Here is a 23001-nt window from a genome sequence, read left to right on the forward strand (position 1 = left end):
GGGAGACGAGCTTTGTTTAGGCCACCTTTTCTAGGCCCCTCTCCGTGTGGAGCAAGCAGTGCTGTCCCTAGATAAGGCTGCTTGGTCGTTCAGGGTGCTGCCGAAAGATGCTTTCGTCTCCGGGTTAGCATCAGGCGACCAATATCCTGAACCGCCTACATGCAGGATCGGGACTGCGGCTTCCAGTGGCACCTTCCACCTGCCGTTTCGCCCCTTGCCTATCGCTGCAGGACTTGATGCGTTGTGGGTTGTGTGTGTGGATATGCCCTTCAGGCCTGCGCAGAGGAATTTTTTAGGTGAAGCGCAGTGTGCGCGGTACTGGCTCCACCCTTTCACCTGGGGGTCATCTGCCATGGCCCAGTAAGCCGGGACGCCGGCAGTGAGTCCTCCAGGTGGTAGGTGTTACATTAACGAGCTCTATCTGCCCGGGTTTGATGTTAGAGTTTTCCTTCTCTTAGGCTGACGAGGTTGGTGGGCCCAGCCTGCCCATCCGGTTATACCGCCGGACAATTCGGTCGCACCATGACGTAGCAAACTCTGTGAAAACGGGGGGGACCAGCGAGAAGGTGTTGCTACGGATGCAGTAATGCAGGAGAGGCCATTGCAGTGATCATCTGCCAGGCATAGCCAGACAGTGACCACGCGGCGTTCACTACACCGGGAGAGGAGAGGCTATGTATTGCGCATGCACTTTCCCTGGGGGGGTAGGATTCCCAGAGGGAGCCCACCCCACCCCCCCTGATGTTACTGATGTAACAAACACGAATTTGGGCAGACTTCGGATGATGGTGGAAGACAGGAGGGCCTGGCGTGACTTTGTCCAGGGGGCCGCAAAGAGTCGGACTTGACTGTGCGACTGAACAACAACAAATGCAGGGGATACTCAAAACAGCATTCCAAGTACCAACATCAGCTTATAGGCATAGCCAGTCTGTATTCCTGTTTCGCATTACTGCTTTATCCAAGCTACAGTTTTGTGCCCACTATTTTGCTTTGCTCTTCACATTAACATTCAATTCTTATCACATTTACTCTAGCAATTGCTGTCTAGCAAGATGTATAGCAATTGTTAAAGATGGATAAAGCAGTAATGCGAAACAGGAATACAGACCGACTATGCCTATAAGCTGATGTTGGTACTCTGCTCTGTGGTTTGCCCTCCAGAAGAACTGGCTGGCCACTGTGTGAGAGGAGGCTGGACTAGATGGGCCCTCCCTGGTCTGACCCAGCAGGGCTCTTCTGAGGTTCTTCTCAGGGGAAGGCCTCGGCCTCTCTGCCCTGTTGTTGGCCCTCCAGAGGAACTGGTTGGCCATTGTGTGAGACAGGAGGCTGGACTAGATGAACCCTCCCTGGTCTGACCCAGCAGGGCTCTTCTGATGTTCTTCTCAGGGGAAGGTCTCGGCCTCTCTGCCCTGTTGTTGGCCCTCCAGAGGAACTGGCTGGCCACTGTGTGAGACAGGAGGCTGCACTAGATGGACCCTCCCTGGTCTGACCCAGCAGGGCTCTTCTGATGTTCTTCTCAGGGGAAGGCCTCGGCCTCTCTGCCCTGTTGTTGGCCCTCCAGAGGAACTGGCTGGCCCCTGTGTGAGACAGGAGGCTGGACTAGATGGACCCTCCCTGGTCTGACCCAGCAGGGCTCTTCTGAGGTTCTTCTCAGGGGAAGGCCTTGGCCTCTGTGCCCTGTTGTTGGCCCTCCAGAGGAACTGGCTGGCCACTGTGTGAGACAGGAGGCTGGACTAGATGGACCCTCCCTGGTCTGACCCAGCAGGGCTCTTCTGATGTTCTTCTCAGGGGAAGGCCTCAGCCTCTGTGCCCTGTTGTTGGCCCTCCAGAGGAACTGGCTGGCCACTGTGTGAGAGGAGGCTGGACTAGATGGGCCCTCCCTGGTCTGACCCAGCAGGGCTCTTCTGATGTTCTTCTCAGGGGAAGGCCTCGGCCTCTGTGCCCTGTTGTTGGCCCTCCAGAGGAACTGGCTGGCCACTGTGTGAGACAGGAGGCTGGACTAGATGGACCCTCCCTGGTCTGACCCAGCAGGGCTCTTCTGATGTTCTTCTCAGGGGAAGGCCTCAGCCTCTCTGCCCTACTGTTGTCCCTCCAGAGGAACTGGCTGGCCACTTGGTGAGGCAGGAGGCTGGACTAGATGGACCCTCCCTGGTCTGACCCAGCAGGGCTCTTCTGATGTTCTTCTCAGGGGAAGGCCTCGGCCTCTGTGCCCTGTTGTTGGCCCTCCAGAGGAACTGGCTGGCCACTGTGTGAGACAGGAGGCAGGACTAGATGGACCCTCCCCGGTCTGACCCAGCAGGGCTCTTCTGATGTTCTTCTCAGGGGAAGGCCTCGGCCTCTGTGCTCTGTTGTTGGCCCTCCAGAGGAACTGGCTGGCCACTGTGTGAGACAGGAGGCTGGACTAGATGGACCCTCCCCGGTCTGACCCAGCAGGGCTCTTCTGATGTTCTTCTCAGGGGAAGGCCTCGGCCTCTGTGCCCTGTTGTTGGCCCTCCAGAGGAACTGGCTGGCCACTGTGTGAGACAGGAGGCTGGACTAGATGGACCCTCCCTGGTCTGACCCAGCAGGGCTCTTCTGCTGTTCTTCTCAGGGGAAGGCCTCAGCCTCTCTGCCCTACTGTTGTCCCTCCAGAGGAACTGGCTGGCCACTTGGTGAGGCAGGAGGCTGGACTAGATGGACCCTCCCTGGTCTGACCCAGCAGGGCTCTTCTGATGTTCTTCTCAGGGGAAGGTCTCGGCCTCTGTGCCCTGTTGTTGGCCCTCCAGAGGAACTGGCTGGTCACTGTGGAGACAGGAGGCTGAACTGGATGGACCCTCCCTGGTCTGAGCCAGCAGGGCTCTTCTGATGCTCTTCTCAGGGGAAGGCCTCGGCCTCTGTGCCCTGTTGTTGGCCCTCCAGAGGAACTGGCTGGCCACTGTGTGAGACAGGAGGCTGGACTAGATGGACCCTCCCTGGTCTGAGCCAGCAGGGCTTTTCTGATGCTCTTCTCAGGGGAAGGCCTCGGCCTCTCTGCCTTTTGTTGCCCTCCAGAGGAACTGGTTGGCTACTTGTGAAACTGAAAGCTGGACTCTTCTTATATTCTTATGTGTGCCAATTAGCTGGGTGAGTAATCTGTCCCGTTTCAGTCCATTGCATGTGTGATAGAGCAGGTTATACCCTTCCCACGTCAATATCTTTTCTGAGCACCTGTTTGACTGCTTCTATAGAACTCAGGGGAATCCACTGCTGGTTCTTATCTGGATAGCTCCATTCCTTCATCCACATAGTCCACCCTGGGGTTTGGTGTAATGCTAGAGACTGACAAAGAGACAGAACACTGGGAACTGGAAATGATAATAAGATGTAGTTTTTTGCAGCATTAGTTAGTGTGTCTTGTGATGACTTATGCTTTGCTCTAGTTAGTTTTTTAATTTTTTTTTTTCACATTCCCGCCCTCCCTGCAGAAGCAGGTTTATAACATTATGCACGGGGGGTGGGGGGTGGGGGAGAGAGCTGACAAAGAGAACTTTTTCTCCCTCTCCCAAAATTCTAAGACTCAAGGGCATTCCATGGTAAGAGGATTTGGGGAAGAGGCTGGAATTCATTCAGTAATAGAGCACCTGTTTTGTATACCGAAGATTCCAGGAGCTCCACTACAAGGTTTGGGGTATGTGGAGGAAATCTCTCTGCCTGACAACCAAGCGAGCTGCTGCTAGTCTGAGTAGACAATACAGAACTTATGGACCAATGGTTTAAGTTTAGGCTTTCTACTGTTCTACATAAACACATAAGAGAAACCACGTTGGATCAGGCCAGTAGCCCATCCAGTCCAACACTCTGTGTCACATAACAACATAATAGAAGCCATGTTGGATCAGGCCAATGGCCCATCCAGTCCAACACTCTGTGTCACATAAGAACATAATAGAAGCCATGTTGGATCAGGCCAATGGCCCATCCAGTCCAACACTCTGTGTCACATAAGAACATAAGAGAAGCCATGTTGGATCAGGCCAACGGCCCATCCAGTCCAACACTCTGTGTCACATAAGAACATAAGAGAAGCCATGTTGAATCAGGCCAATGGCCCATCCAGTCCAACACTCTGGGTCACATAAGAACATGAGAAGCCATATTGGATCAGGCCAATGGCCCATCCAACCCAACACTCTGTGTCACATAAGAACATGAGAAGCCATGTTGGATCAGGCCAATGGCCCATCCAGTCCAACACTCTGTGTCACATAAGAACATAAGAGGAGCCATGTTGGATCAGGCCAATGGCCCATCCAGTCCAACTCTCTGTGTCACACAGTGGCCATAAACAACAACAACAGGCACCATCAGGAGGTCCACCAGTAGGTCCAGGACACTAGAAGCCCTCCCACTGTGCCTCGCCCCAAGCACCAAGAATACAAAGCATCACTGCCCCAGACAGAGAGTTCCATCTACACCCTGGGCTAATAACCACTGATGGACCTCTGCTCCATATGTTTATCCAATCCCCTCTTGAAGCTGGCTATGCTTGTAGCCACCACCACCTCCTGTGGCAGTGAATTCCACATGTTAATCACCCTTTGGGTGAAGAAGGATTTCCTTTTATCCGTTCTAACCCGACCGCTCAGCAATTTCGTTGAATGCCCACGAGTTCTCTTATTGTGAGAAAGGAAGAAAAGTACTTCTTTCTCTACTTTCTCCATCCCATGCATAATCTTGTAAACCTCTATCATGTCACCCCGCAGCCGACGTTTCTCCAAGCTAAAGAGCCCCAAGCGTTTCAACCTTTCTTCATAGGGAAAGTGCTCCAGCCCTTTAATCATTCTAGTTGCCCTTTTCTGGACTTTCTCCAATGCTATAATATCCTTTTTGAGGTGCGGCGACCAGAACTGCACACAGTACTCCAAATGAGACCGCACCATCGATTTATACAGGGGCATTATGATACTGGCCGATTTGTTTTCAGTTCCCTTCCTAATAATTCCCAGCATGGCGTTGGCCTTTTTTATTGTGTTAAGAAGCATTCCGATGTCTTCTAGTCCAGTGATGCTTATCAGTGATGTCTTGTAGTGCAGTGATGCTCACCACTCTTTCTTCATGTTCTCCCAAGTTCCAGACTCCTGTTTCTGTATCATCGGACGGGGCGTTCCCAAGTCCAGGCAAGCTGTTCCCACCATGACGACCTCATACCAGAAGGAGCTGGAGAAATATCGGGACATTGATGAAGACAAGATCCTAAAGGAACTTTCACCGGAGGAGCTGGCCCAGTTGGACTTGGAGCTGCAGGAAATGGATCCTGAAGTGAGATCAGGATGGGTTTGGCGGCAGTGGGTGGGGTTGCCAACTCCAGATTGGGAAATACCTGGAAATTTGGGGGAGGGAACCTGGGAAAGGTGAAGTTTAGGGAGGGACTTCAGTGGGGTGTATTGCCATAGAGTCCACACGCCAAAGCTGTAATTTGCTCCAGCTTGGAGATCATCTGTGATTCCAGGAGGTCTCCAGGCCCCACCTGGAGGTTGGCAACCCCAGAGAGAGGTCAGTCTCTTCCTTCCAACAACTGAGTGGGTTCTAAGTTTGGATGGGAAAGCAAATTCTAATGGGTCAGAGGTTGTACCAAACCAGAATTCCGAGAAATCTGAAATCTAGTAATATTTTCCAAAACAAAAATCTTGGAATACAATTTCTGGTGATAATTTTAAAAAAAATTGTTTAAAAATTTATCCTTCATTCCCTGGGTGGTGGGTATTCATACCCTGAATGTTGGCCCTCAAGTAATATTTGTTAAGTAGTTCAGAATTTTCCCTGCAAAAATCTTTCACACCAGCATTCATAACTAGGATAAGGGTTACCAGGCCGGTCTCAGGAAATATCTGGGAACTTTGGGGGTGGAGCCAGGAGACACTGGTGTGACAGGCACAACTGAACTCTTAAGGTCACATTTAAAGGGACCGCACACCTTTTAAATGCCTCCTCTCCATTTGGACTAATTAAGATTAGGATCATCTTCTTTGGAGCTCATAGAATTAGACCCTCTAGTCCAATCTTTTTTAAAACTGGTGTGTGTGTTTTGAGGGCAGTCCTGTAGCAGCTGTTTTGGGCTTAGTTCCGCCTCCGGTGGCAGCCATTATGGGCTTGGCTCCACCTCCTGTGGCAACCATTTTCAGCTGAGCGGCACCTCTGCGGCAGCCATTTTGGGATGGCACTCACCAGCCCCTCTCAAAATTCTAAAGGTGTCCTCAGGCTTGGGGACCCTGATCCAGAGCGGCCGTCTCACCTCTCCCCAACTCTGCTTCGCCCCCTAGAACGTCATGCTCCCAGCTGGGCTTCGCCAGCGAGACCAGACCAAGAAGAGCCCGACAGGACCGTTGGACCGGGATGCCCTCATGCAACACCTGGAGAAGCAGGCGCTGGAGGTGAAGGAGCGCGAAGACCTGGTGCCCTTCACAGGCGAGAAGAAAGGTAACGGGGGGAGCTTAGCTTTGTTGCCCTTCCCGACCAAGGGTTGCCAATTCAAGAAATATCTGGGGACTTTGAGGGGTGGAGCCAGGAGACTCTGGGGTGGAGCCAGGAGACTGGGGGGGTGGAGCCAGGAGAATTTGGGGTGGAGACAGGAGACTTTGGGGGTGGAGCCAGGAGACTTTGGGGCTGGAACCAGGAGATATTAGGGGTGGAGCCAGGAGACTTTGGGGCGGAGCCAGGAGACTTTGGGGGTGGAGCCAGGAGACTTGGGGGGAATCAGGAGAATTTGGGGGGGTGGAACCAGGAGACTTTGGGGGGTGGAGCCAGGAGACTTTGGGGGTGGAACCAGGAGCAAGGGTGCAACAAGCACAATTGAACTCCAAAGAGAGTTCTGGCCATCGCATTTAAAGGGACTGCCAGTTTGGTGTAGTGGTTAAGTGTGTGGACTCTTATATGGGAGAACCAGGTTGGATTCCCCACTCCTCCACTTGCACCTGCTGGAATGGCCTTGGGTCAGCCATAGCTCTGGCAGAAGTTGTCCTTGAAAGGGCAGCTGCTGGGAGAGCCCTCTCCAGCCCCACCCACCTCACAGGGTGTTTGTTGTGGGGGAGGAAGGTAAAGGAGATTGTGAGCCACTCTGAGACTCTTCGGAGTAGAGGGCGGGATATAAATCCAATATCATCTTCTTCTTTTGAAGTGCCTTCCTTCCATAGGAAATAATGGATAGGGGCACCCTCTTTGGGGGCTCTTAGAATTGGACCCCCTGGTCCAATCTTTTTGAAACTTGGGGGTTATTTCGGGGAGACATATTGAACGCTATGCTGAAATTTTGGTGCCTCTAGCACAAAAAACACGCCCCCCCCCCCAGAGCCCCAGATACCAGCAGATCAATTCTCCATTATTTTCTATGGGAATAAGTCTCCTTAGGGAATAACAGAGTTCCCAGCAGACATTTCCCTCCCCTCCCCCCTCTTTCTGATTTTTTTTTAAAAAAAATATTATGCATGTTTCTTATTTTAGCCCTCCCAGCCTCCACGCGCAGCCAGCGACTGAGCTGCTCTTTGCCCGGCTTGCCTGGTGCGGCTGCTGCTGGCGTTGTCGTCAAGTTTGCCTCTCTCTGCCTCTCCCCTGCGGCTTTGTCAAAGGAGCGTTTGAGTAGTGCAGCTTCCCCCACCCTGGAGGTTCCCAACCCGCCATCCCACATTGGGCCGGCAGGGGGAACCTCCCTCGACGTCACTGGCGTGAGGATATCACCCAGAAAGTGAGGTCATCGCGCCGGTGACCTTGTGTACGGCCGCTCTAGGCGGTTCCGGGGAAACTCGATGGTTTCCCCGGACGCTCTAGCAATTTGGGAGGACAAAGCTCTATGGTACCTATGACGGGGGTCCCGAGAGTTTGACTTGGCTTTAATCTGGCATCGGTCTCTATTCAGGTTCACTATTAAAATAGGTTCCTCATTTGACTGTTAGAATTCTAAGGGAGGAAAGAGCGCGTCCTTTTAAAACATGCCTTCCTCCCCTTTAAATACTAAGAGGTGTCATAGAAAAAGAGATGCCAGAGCTCATTAGCACTTCTCATTTGCATAACTCATCTCAGGGTAGCCAATCCCGAGTTGGGGGTAGGGGGGTCCCTGGTTTGGAGGCCCCTCCCCCCATCAGGGTCATCAGAAAGGGGGGAGGGGAAGGAAAAGGTCTGATGGGCACTCCATTATTCCCTATGGAGACCAATTCCAATAGGGTAGAATGGAAAATTGAGCTGTTGGTTTCTGGGGCTCCAGAGGGTTTTTTTTTTATATAGAGGCACAGGTATTTTAGCATATTATCCCGTGCTCCTCCTCAAAATACCATCCAAGTTTCAAAAAGATTGGAACAGGGGGTCCAATTTTATGAGCCCCCAAAGAATGCGCGCCTATCCTAAGAACATAAGAGAAGCCCTGTTGGATCAGGCCAATGGCCCATCCAGTCCAACATTCTGTGTCACATAGGAACATAAGAGAAGCCATATTGGATCAGGCCAATGGCCCATCCAGTCCAACACTCTGTGTCACACATAAGAACATAAGAGAAGCCATGTTGGATCAGGCCAATGGCCCATCCAGTCCAACACTCTGTGTCTCATAGGAACATAAGAGAAGCCATGTTGGATCAGGCCAATGGCCCATCCAGTCCAACACTCTGTGTCACATAAGAACATAAGAGAAGCCATATTGGATCAGGCCCATGGCCCATCCAGTCCAACACTCTGTGTCACACATAAGAACATAAGAGAAGCCATGTTGGATCAGGCCAATGGCCCATCCAATCCAACACTCTGTGTCACATAGGAACATAAGAGAAGCCATGTTGGATCTGGCCAGTGGCCCATCCAGTCCAACACTCTGTGTCTCATAGGAACATAAGAGAAGCCATGTTGGATCTGGCCAGTGGCCCATCCAGTCCAACACTCTGTGTCTCATAAGAATAAGAGAAGCCATGTTGGATCAGGCCAATGGCCCATCCAATACAACACTCTGTGTTACACATAAGAACATAAGAGAAGCCATGTTGGATCAGGCCAGTGGCCCATCCAGTCCAGCACTCTGTGTCACACAGTGGCCAATGTATGTCTGTGTGTACATATACATACATACATACATATATATACACACACACACACACACACACACACACACACACACACACACACACACACATATATATATATATATATATATATATATATATATATATATATATATATATACACACACATATATAGCCCACCAACCTCCCAAGGAAGCCTGTTCCACTGAGGAACCGCTCTTAACAGTCATAGAATCCTAGAGTTGGAAGGGACCTCCAGGGTCATCTAGTCCAACCCCCTGCACAAGGCAGGAAACGCACAAGTACCTCCCCCTAAATTCAGAGGATCTTCATTGCTGTCAGATGGCCATCTAGCCTCTGTTTAGAAACCTCCAAGGAAGGCGAGCCCACCACCTCCCGAGGAAGCCTGTTCCACCGAGGAACCGCTCTTAACAGTCATAGAATCCTAGAGTTGGAGTGGACCTCCAGGGTCATCTAATCCAACCCCCGGCACAAGGCAGGAAACTCACAAACACCTCCCCCTAAATTCACAGGCTCTTCATTGCTGTCAGATGGCCATCTAGCCTCTGTTGAAAAACCTCCAAGGAAGGAGAGCCCACCACCTCCCGAGGAAGCCTGTTCCACTGAGGAATCGCTCTAACGGTCAGGAAGTTCTTCCTAATGTTGAACTGGAATCTCTTCTGATTTAATTTCACCCCATTGATTTTGGTCCTACCTTCTGGGGCCACAGAAAACAATTCCACACCATCCTCTATAGGACAGCCCTTCAATTACTTGAAGATGGTGATCCTATCACCTCTCAGCCGCCTCCTCTCCAGGCTAAACATCCCCAGCTACTTCAAACTTTCCTCATCAGACCCCTCACCATCTTCATCACCCTCCTTCTTTGACCCGTTCCTGCTTGTCTAGATCCTTCTTAAAATGTGGTGCCCAAAACTGAACACAAGACTCCAGGTGAGGTCTTACCAGAGCAGAGAAAAGCGATACCATCACATCACGTGATCTGGACACTAAGTTTTTGTTGATACAGCCCAAATTTTCCTTCCTTCCGTCCTGCAGCTCTCAAACATCTGACATTTATTCTATATATTCCTGATGAGGTCTTACCAGAGCAGAAGAAAGCGATACTATTACTTCACGTGATCTGGGAACTAGACTTCTGTTGATACAGCCCAAAATCGCATTTGCCTTTTTAGCCACCGCATCACACTGTTGACTCATGTTCAGCGTATGATCCACTAAGCTCCCTAGATCCTTTTCGCACAGACTTCTGCTAAGACATGTCTCCCCCATCTTATAACCATGCATTGGATTTTTCCTACCTAAATGCAGAACTTTACATTTATCCCTGTTAAAGGTTAAGGGAAATGGATATGTTCAACCAGAGAAAAAACTAGATGGAAGGGCATGGCTACAGTCTTCAATTGTCTGAAGTCTCCCCCATCTTATAGCTGTGCTTTGGATTTCTGGGTTGGAAGAACTGAGCTTGCAACATGGGTAGGATGTGCAACTTCATCCAAAAGTATCATCAGTAGCATCTTTAAGTGAACAGAATTCTTGCAGTTGTTAAGGCCACCAGATTTGCAAAGCTGGAAGGCCCCGGGAGATGCTGAAAGCGTGTGCCGGGTCCCGTCCAATGCCAGGAGGTTCTTTGGACCAGTTGTGCTCTGGGGTGGCGGCAGGCGAGAGAGCTCTTCCGGGACGCTGCCAGACCCCCAGCGTGCTTGCAGGCCCGGGACTGGGGTGGGATTGAGGGCAGGGATTATATTTAGCTCTGCCTGGAGCTCGACGAGAATTCGAAACAGCCAAGAGAGGAGGCTCAGATGTCCGGGCCCGCGAAAGGACTCCCCGCGCCCCCTTGAAAGGGCTTGGGAGAGCTCTTGGAATGGCCGTTTGGTTCCTGCCGTTCCCCGAACAACCAGCCCGTTCCTCTTGACTACAAAGATGTGCTGAGATCAGGACCCCCCGGAGCTCCGCCCCTTTGACCTTCCGGGGCTCATCCTGGTTCCAGTTACCTGAGTCAGGAAAGCAGGCGATGCATTTAAGCAGCTGGTCTCCTTCATCGCGGTCCTCTTCCTCAAAGCAAATGCCTTTCACTGTTTGGCACTGCCACCGGCTAAAGGGGGATTAGAGTGTTCTTCCTGGTACGGCCGCTGGCAAACTGGCCAGATATCCGTCTTGCTGCTGGAGGAACCGTCTGTTGGTTGCCCCAGGAGCTGGGGGCTTGCAAGGCGCTCTGATCGCTGCCCCAGGAGCCAGAGTTTTGCCATGATGAGGATCCTGTGAATTTGGGGGGAGGCGTTTGTGAGTTTCTTGCATTGCGCAGGGGATTGGACTAGATGACCTTAGAGGTCCCTTCCGACTCTATGATTCTAGGTGCTCTTTCTGTTGCCCCAGGAGCCGGGCTCTTGCCAGGAGCACTGTTTGCTCTATAGCTGCTCCACTCAGGTTTGGCAAAGAGCCAGTTTGGTGCAGTGGTGAAGTGCGCGGACTCTTATCTGGGAGCACCGGGTTTGATTCCCCCACTCCTCCACTTGCAGCTGCTGGAATGGCCTTGGGTCAGCCAGAGCTCTCTTATCTGGAAGAACCGGGTTTGATTCCCCACTCCTCCGCTTTCAGCTGTTGGAATGGCCTTGGGTCAGCCAGAGCTCTCTTATCTGGGAGAACCGGGTTTGATTCCCCACTCCTCTACTTGCACCTGCTGGAATGGCCTTGAGTCAGCCAGAGCTCTCTTATCTGGGAGAACCGGGTTTGATTCCCCACTCCTCCACTTGCACTGGCTGCAATGGCCTTGGGTCAGCCAGAGCTCTCTTATCTGGGAGAACCGGGTTTGATTCCCCACTCCTCCACTTGCACCTGCTGGAATGGCCTCGGGTCAGCCAGAACTCTTGCAGAGGTTGTCCTTGAAAGAGCAGCTTCTGTCAGAGCTCTCTCAGCCTCGCCCACCTCACAGGGTGTCTGTTGTGGGGGTGGGGGGAAGACGATAAAGGAGATTGTGAGCCGCTCTTAGACTCTGAGATTCTGAGTACAGGGCAGGATATAAATCCAACTTCTTCTTCTTCTCCTTCCTTCACCTCCTCCTCCTCCTCCTTCTCCATCTTCCTCCTCCTCCCTCTTCCTCCTCCTCTTCTTCTTCCTCTTCCTCCTCCTCCTTCTTCCTCCAGTCCAACACTCTTGTGTCACATAAGAACAGAAGTGAAGCCATGTTGGATCAGGCCAATGGCCCATCCAGTCCAACACTCTGTGTCACATAAGAACATAAGAGAAGCCCTGTTGGATCAGGCCAATGGCCCATCCGGTCCAACACTCTGTGTCACATAAGAGAAGCCATGTTGGATCAGGCCAGTGGCCCCTCCAGTCCAACACTCTGTGTCACAGAAGAACATAAGAGAAGCCATGTTGGATCAGGCCAGTGGCCCCTCCAGTCCAACACTCTGTGTCACATAAGAACATAAGAGGAGCCATGTTGGATCAGGCCAATGGCCCCTCCAGTCGAACACTCTGTCACACAGTGGCCAATATATGTGTGTATACACACACACACACATACACTGTGGCTAATAGCCACTGATGAACCTCTGCTCCATATTTAAAAGAACATAAGACCTTCTAAATGAGTTATTCAAGCGGACAGACGTGTTGGTCTGAAGGATCTGAGCAAACCAGGAGTCAACTTGCGCCTTCGAGACCAACCCATTTTTATTTAGAACCTCAGCTTTCGTGTGCTTACGTTCCAAATAAAAACGGGTTGTTAAAGGGTGCCACTTGACTCCTGCTTTGTCCAAACGAATTACTGCTTCGTCAATTTCATCACGGTTTTCCGAATTGCGTTCTATCTCTCCGCGATTCTCCCCACTGTGTGTTTCTTTCTCCCGCCTGGGGAGTGTCAACCCTAGGAGATCTCCAGACCCCACCTGTAGGTTGGCAACCCAAGAGAATTTGGGACTCTCCTTCCTGGATATTTCGCACTCTGGCGGGGCCCAGGAAGTTCTGTCGCTCTGGATTCTTGCAGAGCGGCGGTCAGACTTGGGCTGAGAAGCTTGGGCAGAACATCCTGAGCAGATTTGATTTGATAAGAAGGAGCAGGTGCTTTCGGCAGGCCGAAGCCGAGGTGGGGCACTCCTCCTCCTCCGGGCTGCCCTTTCCCCTTCTTTGCCGGCTCGGTTCCCACACTCATTCGTTGCTCCCTGTGCCGGAATGAAGGCAAAAGCCAGGGACAACTGCATCGCAAAGCGCAGCCTGGCCTTCCCTTTCTGACTTCAATGAGGAACCGGGAGGCCGGGCAGAGACTGCACGGTCCCAAAAGGTCGGGACGTCTGCCGCTTCCTCTCTGTGACCGCGCTCTCCGAATCAGCCACCTGCCTGAAGGCCGTTTTGAGGGCACTCAGAAGGTGGCCTGACAGAATTCCAAAAAATGTCAGCGTCCAAGTTTGAAGCAAGTTTCGAGGCCTGAGGTGGGGTTGCCAATCCCCAGGTGGGGGCAGGGGATCCCCTGGTTTGGAGGCCCTCCCCTTGCATCAGGCTCATCAGAAAGCGGGGGTGGGGGGGTGGGAAATGTCTGCTGGACTCTCCATTATTCCCCATGGAGACTAATTCCCATAGGAGAACTGATCCACGGGTATCTGGGGCTCTGGGGGGGCTGTTTTTTGTGGTAGAGGCATCAAATGCTCAGTATAGCATTCAGTGCCTCTCCTCAAAACACCCCCCAAGTTTCAAAAAGATTGGAGCAGGGGGTCCAATTCTATGAGCCCCCAAAGAAGGTGCCCTTATCCTTCATTATTTCCAATTGAGAGAAGGCATTTAAAAGGTGTGCGGTCCCTTTAAATGTGAGGGCCAGAACTCCCTTTGGATTTCAATTATGCTTGTCACAGCCTTGCTCCTGGCTCCACCCCCAAAGTCCCCAGATATTTCTTGAATTGGACTTGGCAACCCTAGCCTGACGAGGGTGAGTATTAATTCCCAAGCTGGAGAACCAGTATGTTAAGAGAAAACCGCCCTGGAAAACAAGCAAGGCTCATTTCAGACCAAGTTAGCCATCCTCGGAGGAGGCAGCCTAGCGCTTCCCTGCATGAGTATCTGAACTGGTGTTCCGTCCTTCCACTCGACCCTTGCTTGAGTGGACCGAACAGCTGTGCCTGGGGGACTGGTTTGCCCACTCATTGCCAGCGCAGTGACTCAGCAGAATTATCTGTCTGCAGTGGGGGCTACCTGTTGCGTCTCTGGATGAGTCACGAGCCTGAGCTTGCCTGTTAACACCCAGAACAGTGGCTCATACTGAACCAAGGGCGGCGTGACCTTCTGTGAGGATGGGCAAAATTTTACACACCCTAAAATTAAACTTTATGGGGATGTAAGCATTTGGTCTGCCTCTAATTTTACTTTACAATAGGGTTGCCAAGTCCCCTGTGGCTGACGGCGTAGGACTTTTTTTTCATGTGCACAAAGCGTACGCAATACACGCGGCGCAATGTCGTCACCCGGAAGGGACATATTGTGCTGGCCACATTGCGTGGGGGATGCTCTAGGAATGTGTGGAAAACTCTATGGTTTCATGTGGGGACGCTCCAGCAATTTTTTTTGGGGGGGGGACTCTATGGTACCATAGAGTTCTTCCCCAACTTTAGAAGCAAGAGTCTCCAATTATTGAAAAATCTGGGACTCAGAAAAAGGGTTGCCAACTTCAGGCTCGGAAATTCCTGGAGATTTGAGAGTGGTCCCTGGGGAGGGCAAAGTTTGGGGCTGGGAGGGACCTCAGTATGATATAATGTCATGCACTCTACCCTTCAGCCATTTTCTCCAGGGGAACTAATCACTAGAGTCTGATGTCATTCTGGGAGATCTCCAGGCCATGCCTGGAAGTTAGGCAACCAACAGACTCACAGAAAAATGGATCAGCGAACAAGGTATACACCTCTGCGAAAAACCAGCCTAAAAATATATATATATATATATATAACAAAGGATACAAATGTTTATAAATACAGGAACCAAATGGGTAAAGTGAAATTAATCTTGGGCAGGGCCCAAGAAACGCAACAGGGGCGTACTTGATCCCCCGCTTCACTAACAACCTTCTACGAGTGTTAAGTAAACTTTCTCAGGCTCCAGCTGCACCGCTTTTCTCCGCTTCAGCTTCTCTGCAGCGCTTCCTGTTATCTTTCCCTGTCCGGAAGCAAACCCCTTCCTCTGTGCATGCAGAGAACAGGAAGCGCAGCAGAGAAGCTGAAGCGGAGAAAAGCGGCGCAGCTGGAACCTGAGAAAGTTTACTTAACACTCATAGAAGCTTGTTAGTGAAACGGGATCAAGTACGGCCCTGTTGCGTTTCTTGGGCCCTGCTGCACTGGATTATTCCATCTTTAAAATTTGTGAAGACGTCCTGGAGCGTTGGACTCCCTAGAAGACCCTACTTGCCACGACTTGGGACTACTCTTCTCATCTTCTTGGCGTTAATTTGCTTATGAAGGGACTTGAGTGTGAACGTGGTCTTTGCCTATTTCATGATTAATTTCACTTTATATGTTTGGTTGCTCTATTTATAACCATTTGTAGCATTTGTTACATTTTTTGGGAGGCTGGTTTTTCGCAGAGGTGTATACCTTGTTCCCTGCTCCATGCCTGGACGTTGGCGACACTGTGAGAAGACTAACACATGACCACTTTTTGGAATCTGGTCTCCTTTGCTGGTCTGATGCTAATTTTTGTCCTCGTGTGCCCCGGCTGCAGGGAAACCCTTCATTCCAAAGAATCCCAAGCGAGAGATCCCCAAAGAAGAACAGATCACGCTGGAGCCTGAGCTGGAAGAGGCCTTGGCTAATGCCACCGATGCAGAGATGTGCGACATTGCAGGTAAGGAAAGGCCAAGGGGAGGGGCGAAGGGGGGGTATTGTGGAAGACAGCAGGGAGGGGCACCAGACCCCCTCTTAGTCCTGGATTCAGGACAGACAACAGAAAGTGCTTTGCTCATAAAACCTGTGGAATTCACTGCTCGAGATGCAGTCGTGGCCCCTGGATATACCAGATAAAAAAGAGTGGGAAAACTCTCAGAGCACATGAGAACACATGTTGGATCAGGCTAAAGGCCCATCCAGTCCGACACTCTGTGTCACATAAGAACATAAGAGAAGCCATGTTGCATCAGGCCAATGGCCCATCCAGTCCAACACTCTGTGTCACACAGGGGCCAAAACCCAGGGGCCATCAGGAGAACGTAAGAGAAGTCATGTTGGATCAGGCCCATGGCCCATCCAGTCCAACACTCTGTGTCACACAGTGGCCAAAACCCAAGGGCCATCAAGAGAATGTAAGAAAAGTCATGTTGGATCAGGCCCATGGCCCATCCAGTCCAACCCTCTGTGTCACACAGTGGCCAAAACCCAAGGGCCGTCAAGAGAATGTAAGAGCAGCCATGTTGGATCAGGCCCATGGCCCATCCAGTCCAACACTCTGTGTCACACAGTGGCCAAAAAACCCAGGGGCCATCAGGAGAACATAAGAGAAGCCATGCTGGATCAGGCCAATGGCCCATCCAGTCCAACACTCTGTGTCACAGAGTGGCCAAAAAAACAGGTGCCATCACGAGGTCCATCAGTGGGGTCAGGACACTAGAAGCCCTCCCACTGTGCCCCCCAAGCACCAAGAATACAGAGCATCACTGCCCCAGAGAGTTCCAACAATACCCTATGTGCCAATATCCACGGATGGACCTCTGCTCCTTATTGTTGATCCAATCCCCTCTTGAAGCCGTCTGTGCTTGTAGCTGCCACCACCTCCTGTGGCAGTGAATTCCACGTGTTATTCACCCTTTGGGTGAAGGACTTCCTTTTATCTGTTCTGACCCAACTGCTTAGCAATTTCATCGAATGCCCACGAGTTCTTGTATTGTGAGAAAGAGAGAAAAGTACTTCTTTCTCTACCTTCTTCATCCCATGCATGATCTTGTCAACCTCTCTCCTGTCACCCCGCAGTCGACGTTTCTCCAAGCTAAAGAGCCCCAAGCGTCTTAACCTTTCTTCATAGGGAAAGTGTTCCAACCCTTGTACCGTTCTAGTTGCCCTTTTTCTGCACTTTACCTAATGCTAGAATATCTTCTTTGAGGTGCGGAGACCAGAATTGTACACAGTATTCCAAAGGAGGCCGCAAACCACCTGTTTCTCTCTTGGCTTAAGCAGTCACCATAAGCTCCTGCAAGCTGATGGTCCTTTCCCAGCACCACCAACCACCACCCCTCCCCGGGGCTGGTTGTATGTGCTGATCCCTTCCACTACCAGGGGTAATCGCATCCTGCTGTTATGACTAGCACCATTAGGCTGCATGCCTCTGGGCACGTGCAGAGTGTCTTTCTTCTAAGCACAACTCACATTGCCTTTTCAAAATATTGGCTTGGGCCGAGGACTCCCATCCACGCACAGGCCGTGTTCTCCTTCTGATGGGAAGCGGCCTTTGAAAGAGTAATGGAAGAACAGGACTGGTTGACGGCGGAGTGCTGTTCACCCTCTCTCCAGCACAAGAATCTGCCACGAGGTTTTAAGACACGGATTCCCAGATCCCATGGCCCGTTCCGTCTCAGTTGCTGTCATGACTGAATTTACGGCAGTGGCGTAAAGTGTGTGTAAAACTGGTGAGAGCCAGTTTGGTGTAGTGGTTAATGGCGCGGACTCTTATCTGGGAGAACCGGATTTGATTCCCCACTCCTCCACTTGCAGCTGCTGGAATGGCCTTGGGTCAGCCAGAGCTCTCTTATCTGGGAGAACCGGGTTTGATTCCCCACTCTTCCACTTGCAGCTGCTGGAATGGACTTGGGTCAGCCATAGCTCTGGCAGAGGTTGTCCTTGAAAGAGCAGTTGCTGTGAGAGCCCTCTCAGTCCCACCCACCTCACAGGGTGCCTGTTGTGGGGGGAGAAGATATAGGAGACTGTGAGCCGCTCTGAGTCTCTGATTCGGAGAGAGAAGGGCTGGGTATAAATCTGCAGTCGTCTTCTCAAGTTGAACTTGTGGATCTTCTAACAAAAATCTGTAATCTTTCATTGAAATCTGCCTCCGTTCCTGAGGACTGGAAGGTAGCAAATGTCACCACCATCTTTAAAAAGGGTTCCAGAGGAGATCCGGGAAATTACAGGCCAGTCAGTCTGACTTCAATACCGGGAAAGTTGGTAGAAACCATTATCAAGGACAGAATGAGTAGGCACATTGATGAACACGGGTTATTGAGGAAGACTCAGCATGGGTTCTGCAAGGGAAGATCTTGCCTCACTAACCTGTTACATTTCTTTGAGGGGGTGAACAAACATGTGGACAAAGGAGACCCGATAGATGTTGTTTACCTTGACTTCCAGAAAGCTTTTGATAAAGTTCCTCATCAAAGGCTCCTTAGAAAGCTTGAGAGTCATGGAGTAAAAGGACAGGTCCTCTTGTGGATCAAAAACTGGCTGAGTAATAGGAAGCAGAGAGTGAGTATAAATGGGCAGTCTTCGCAGTGGAGGACGGTAAGCAGTGGGGTGCCGCAGGGCTCGGTACTGGGTCCCATCCTCTTTAACTTGTTCATAAATGATTTAGAGTTGGGAGTGAGCAGTGAAGTGGCCAAATTTGCGGATGACACTAAATTGTTCAGGGTGGTGAGAACCAGAGAGGATTGTGAGGAACTCCAAAGGGATCTGTTAAGGCTGGGTGAGTGGGCGTCAACGTGGCAGATGCGGTTCAATGTGGCCAAGTGCAAAGTAATGCACATTGGGGCCAAGAATCCCAGCTACAAATACAAGTTGATGGGGTGTGAACTGGCAGAGACAGACCAAGAGAGAGATCTTGGGGTCATGGTAGATAATTCACTGAAAATGTCAAGACAGTGTGCGTTTGCAATAAAAAAGGCCAACGCCATGCTGGGAATTATTAGGAAGGGAATTGAAAACAAATCAGCCAGTATCATAATGCCTCTGTATAAATCGATGGTGCGGTCTCATTTGGAGTACTGTGTGCAGTTCTGGTCGCCGCACCTCAAAAAGGATATTATAGCATTGGAGAAAGTTCAGAAAAGGGCAACTAAAATGATTAAAGGGCTGGAACACCTTCCCTATGAAGAAAGGTTGAAACGCTTAGGGCTCTTTAGCTTGGAGAAACGTCGACTGAGGGGTGACATGATAGAAGTTTACAAGATAATGCATGGGATGGAGAAAGTAGAGAAAGAAGTACTTTTTTCCCTTTCTCACAATACAAGAACTCGTGGGCATTCGATGAAATTGCTGAGCAGACAGGTTAAAACGGATAAAAGGAAGTACTTTTTCACCCAAAGGGTGATTAACATGTGGAATTCACTGCCACAGGAGGTGGTGGCGTCCACAAGCATAGCCACCTTCAAGAAGGGGTTAGTTAAAAATATGGAGCAGAGGTCCATCAGTGGCTATTAGCCACAGTGTGTGTGTGTGTGTGTATATATATATTTGGCCGCTGTGTGACACAGAATGTTGGACTGGATGGGCCATTGGCCTGATCTAACATGGCTTCTCTTATGTTCTTATGTTCTTATGGTGTAGTAGTTAATTGCACGGACTCTTATCCGGGAGAACCGGGTTTGATTCCCCACTCCTCCACTTGCAGCTGCTGGAATGGCCTTGCGTCAACCACGGCTCTTGTAGGAGTTGTCCTTGAAAGTTTCAGGAAGCTTCTGTCAGAGTTCTCTCAGCCCCACACACCTCGTAGGGTGTCTGTTGTGGGGGAAGGAGATGAAGGAGATTGTAAGCCACTCTGAGTCATTCATTCAGAGAGAAGGGCAGGGCATAAATCTGCGGTCTTCTTCTTCTTCTAGAAAGAGTGGTTCCCTGTGTGTTGAATCCCTGTACTGGGTGTACCTCCTGCTTGCAAGGAGGCAACCCTAGGACTCATGCAGAGACACTAGTAGCAGGCTCCTCTGAGACCAGGAAATTGTGAAGCATCTCAGTATAATCTAGAATGGGTTTATTAACCAATTTATCTGGAAAATGTCTGTGCTGCCTTTCCAGTGTACCTGTTCAAGGTGGTTTATGCTATGAAAACTAATAAATCAAAGCACAATATGGTAACAGTCAGACCCCTGGTATTAATTCTAAATGAAGTTTTAATTGTTAAAAAAAATTGCATTTGTTGACTTGGGGACCCTGACGGGACTGAAAACTGACATAAAAATGTTTTAAATATATAAAATCTTATTATTAAAAGCCTAGCATAAAACAGCTTAAAAAGAAGAAGAGATTGGATTTATCCCCTGCCCCTCAATAACCAAAAGCGTCTCAGAGCAGCTCACAGTCTCCTTTCCCTCCCCCTCCCACCCCCATGAGAGGGTAGAGTTACTCGCCACTTGTGGAAGCTGACTGGAAGAAGGCCAGGTCAGAACAGTAAATCATGCAGAGAAGCAACAGGGAAGCCTTTCCCTTGTTTTTAGAAGCCTTGAAGTATTTAATTTCCAGGAGGTGGGGCTGTCCTTGTTCTAGAGATAAATGAGCAAAGGCAAGTTACACCCCAGTTCCCTCGATGACCCCACCCCTCCAATGCCCCACCTATTTTTATTGACAGAATGGTTCTCCAGCAGGTGTTTCTGATTTTAGCTGATGCCTGGCCCTCTTGGCCAATCCTCCTTCTCTCCTTGCTGCTGAGCTCTGGGAATCAGAGCTGGACTTGGCCAAAGGAAGCCTGCAGCAGAAACAGCCTTAGAAACGGGGAGAAATAGACCTCCGAGCAAGGCTGGGAAGCTGAGAGCGGACGGACAGCGTGCCAGGGTGTGCTCTCCTCCGAGCCCGGCTTCCTAGCCGGGTTCAGAGGCAAGTGGCCTTGCTCCAAGCTGCCTTCTCTTGCAGGGGAGACCGCCTTGGAGTGAGGCAGGACAGCCCTGGGCCCCTTTCGCCCACCCGAGACATGGGCGGAGGGAAGAGAAGAAGAAGAAGATGATATTGGATTTATATCCCGCCCTCCACTCCGAAGAGTCTCAGAGCGGCTCACAATCTCCTTTCCCTTCCTCCCCCACAACAGACACCCTGTGAGGACGATGAAGATATTGGATTTATATCCCGCCCTCCACTCCAAAGAGTCTCAGAGCGACTCACAATCTCCTTTCCCTTCCTCCCCCACAACAGAACCCTGTGAGGTAGATGAAGATATTGGATTTATATCCCGCCCTCCACTCCGAAGAGTCTCAGAGCGGCTCACAATCTCCTTTCCCTTCCTCCCTCACAACAGACACCCTGTGAGGTAGATGAAGATATTGGATTTATATCCTGCCCTCCACTCCGAAGAGTCTCAGAGCAGCTCACAATCTCCTTTCCCTTCCTCCCTCACAACAGACACCCTGTGAGGTAAATGAAGATATTGGATTTATATCCCACCCTCCCCTCCGAAGAGTCTCAGAGTGGCTCACAATCTCCTTCCCCTTCCTCCCCCACAACAGACACCCTGTGAGGTAGATGAAGATATTGGATTTATATCCCGCCCTCCACTCCAAAGAGTCTCAGAGCGGCTCACAATCTCCTTTCCCTTCCTCCCCCACAACAGACACCCTGTGAGGTAGATGAAGATATTGGATTTATATCCCGCCCTCCACTCCGAAGAGTCTCAGAGCGGCTCACAATCTCCTTTCCCTTCCTCCCCCACAACAGACACCCTGTGAGGTGGGTGGGGCTGGAGAGGGCTCTCCCAGCAGCTGCCCTTTCAAGGACAACCTCTGCCAGAGCTCTGGCTGACCCAAGGCCATTCCAGCAGTTGCAAGTGGAGGAGTGGGGAATCAAACCCGGTTCTCCCAGATAAGAGTCCGCACACTTAACCACTTCACCAAACTGGTTCTCCACTGAAGAGGCAGCGCAGCCTCGCTCCAACCCCCATAGGGTTCCCAAGTCCCCCCTGCTGCCTCCAGCAGGGGACTTTTTTTTGTGTGTGCAATGCACACCCAGCGTGACGATGTCATCGCGAAATGATGTCATCGCGCCGGCAACTTCTCTCACCGGCCGCTCTGGTTTTCCCGCCCGCTCTAGCGATTTGGGAGGGGAAACTCTATGGTACAGTAGATACCATACAGTAGATACCATAGAGTTTTCCCCCTTCCAAATCGCTAGAGCGTTCGGGGAAAACCACAAGAGTTTTCCCGGAAACACCTAGAGCGGCTGGTGAGCGACGTTGCCAGTGTGATGATGTCACTTCCGGGTGATGTCATCGCGCCGGTGAGGTTCCCCCCCCCCACCTGCCCAATGTAGGGTATCATGGAAAATTGATTCGTGGATACCTGGGGCTCTGGGGGGTTGTTTTTTGAGGTAGAGGCACCAAATGAGATTGACACACCTGAGATAGGAGGCGATGTGAAAGGTCCTTCTCTGCCTGAGACCCTGGAGAGCGGCTGCTGGTCTGGGTCTGGGTAGACAAGACTGACTTTCATGCACCACGAGTCTGATGCGTCGCGGCTTCCTCGTGTGCTTTCTTGTAGCCATCCTCGGCATGTACACCCTGATGAGCAACAAACAGTACTACGACGCCATCTGCAGCGGCAACATCACCAACACGGAAGGAATCAACAGTGAGTGAGCCCCCGTTTGAGTGGCTGTGATGGTGGGGGTGGGGTGGGGGTGGGGGGGTCACAGAGGCCCGCAGCTCTCCGTTCTGTACGTGGGGTGGGGAGAAAGGACCGAAGACTGAAAGCACTTGCCTGCCCAGTGGTTCACAGAATCATGGAATCATGCAGCCGGAAGGGTCATCTAGTCCAACCCCCTGCACAATGCAGGAAATTCACAAATACCTCCCCCTAAGTTCACAGGATCAGCACGGCTATCAGATGGACATCTAGCCCCTGTTGAAAAACCTCCAAGGAAGGAGAGCCCACCACAGAATCATAGAGTTGGAAGGGACCTCCAAGGTCATACAGTCCAGCCCCTGCACAATGCAGGAAATTCACAAATACCTCCCCCTAAGTTCACAGGATCTCCATGGCTGTCAGATGGCCATCAAGCCTCTGCTTAAAAACCTCCAAGGAAGGAGA

At 51.0% G+C, this 23001-nt stretch overlaps 1 protein-coding gene across 1 annotated transcript in view; it reads left to right on the top strand.

Moving 5' to 3' along the window:
• Positions 1-5100: 5100 nt before the first annotated feature.
• The window catches only part of TMOD4 (tropomodulin 4), a 42809-nt gene continuing 24908 nt past the window's right edge, over positions 5101-23001 (top strand). The window contains exons 1-4 of the mRNA XM_060256342.1: positions 5101-5280; positions 6282-6438; positions 15744-15866; positions 22453-22542. Of these exons, the coding sequence (XP_060112325.1) occupies positions 5155-5280; positions 6282-6438; positions 15744-15866; positions 22453-22542 (496 nt within the window). The 5' untranslated portion in view covers positions 5101-5154. The remainder of the gene's footprint in view (positions 5281-6281; positions 6439-15743; positions 15867-22452; positions 22543-23001) is intronic.

The sequence above is a fragment of the Heteronotia binoei genome, chromosome 1 (assembly GCF_032191835.1).
Source record: "Heteronotia binoei isolate CCM8104 ecotype False Entrance Well chromosome 1, APGP_CSIRO_Hbin_v1, whole genome shotgun sequence".
In the NCBI taxonomy this organism is placed as follows: domain Eukaryota; kingdom Metazoa; phylum Chordata; class Lepidosauria; order Squamata; family Gekkonidae; genus Heteronotia; species Heteronotia binoei.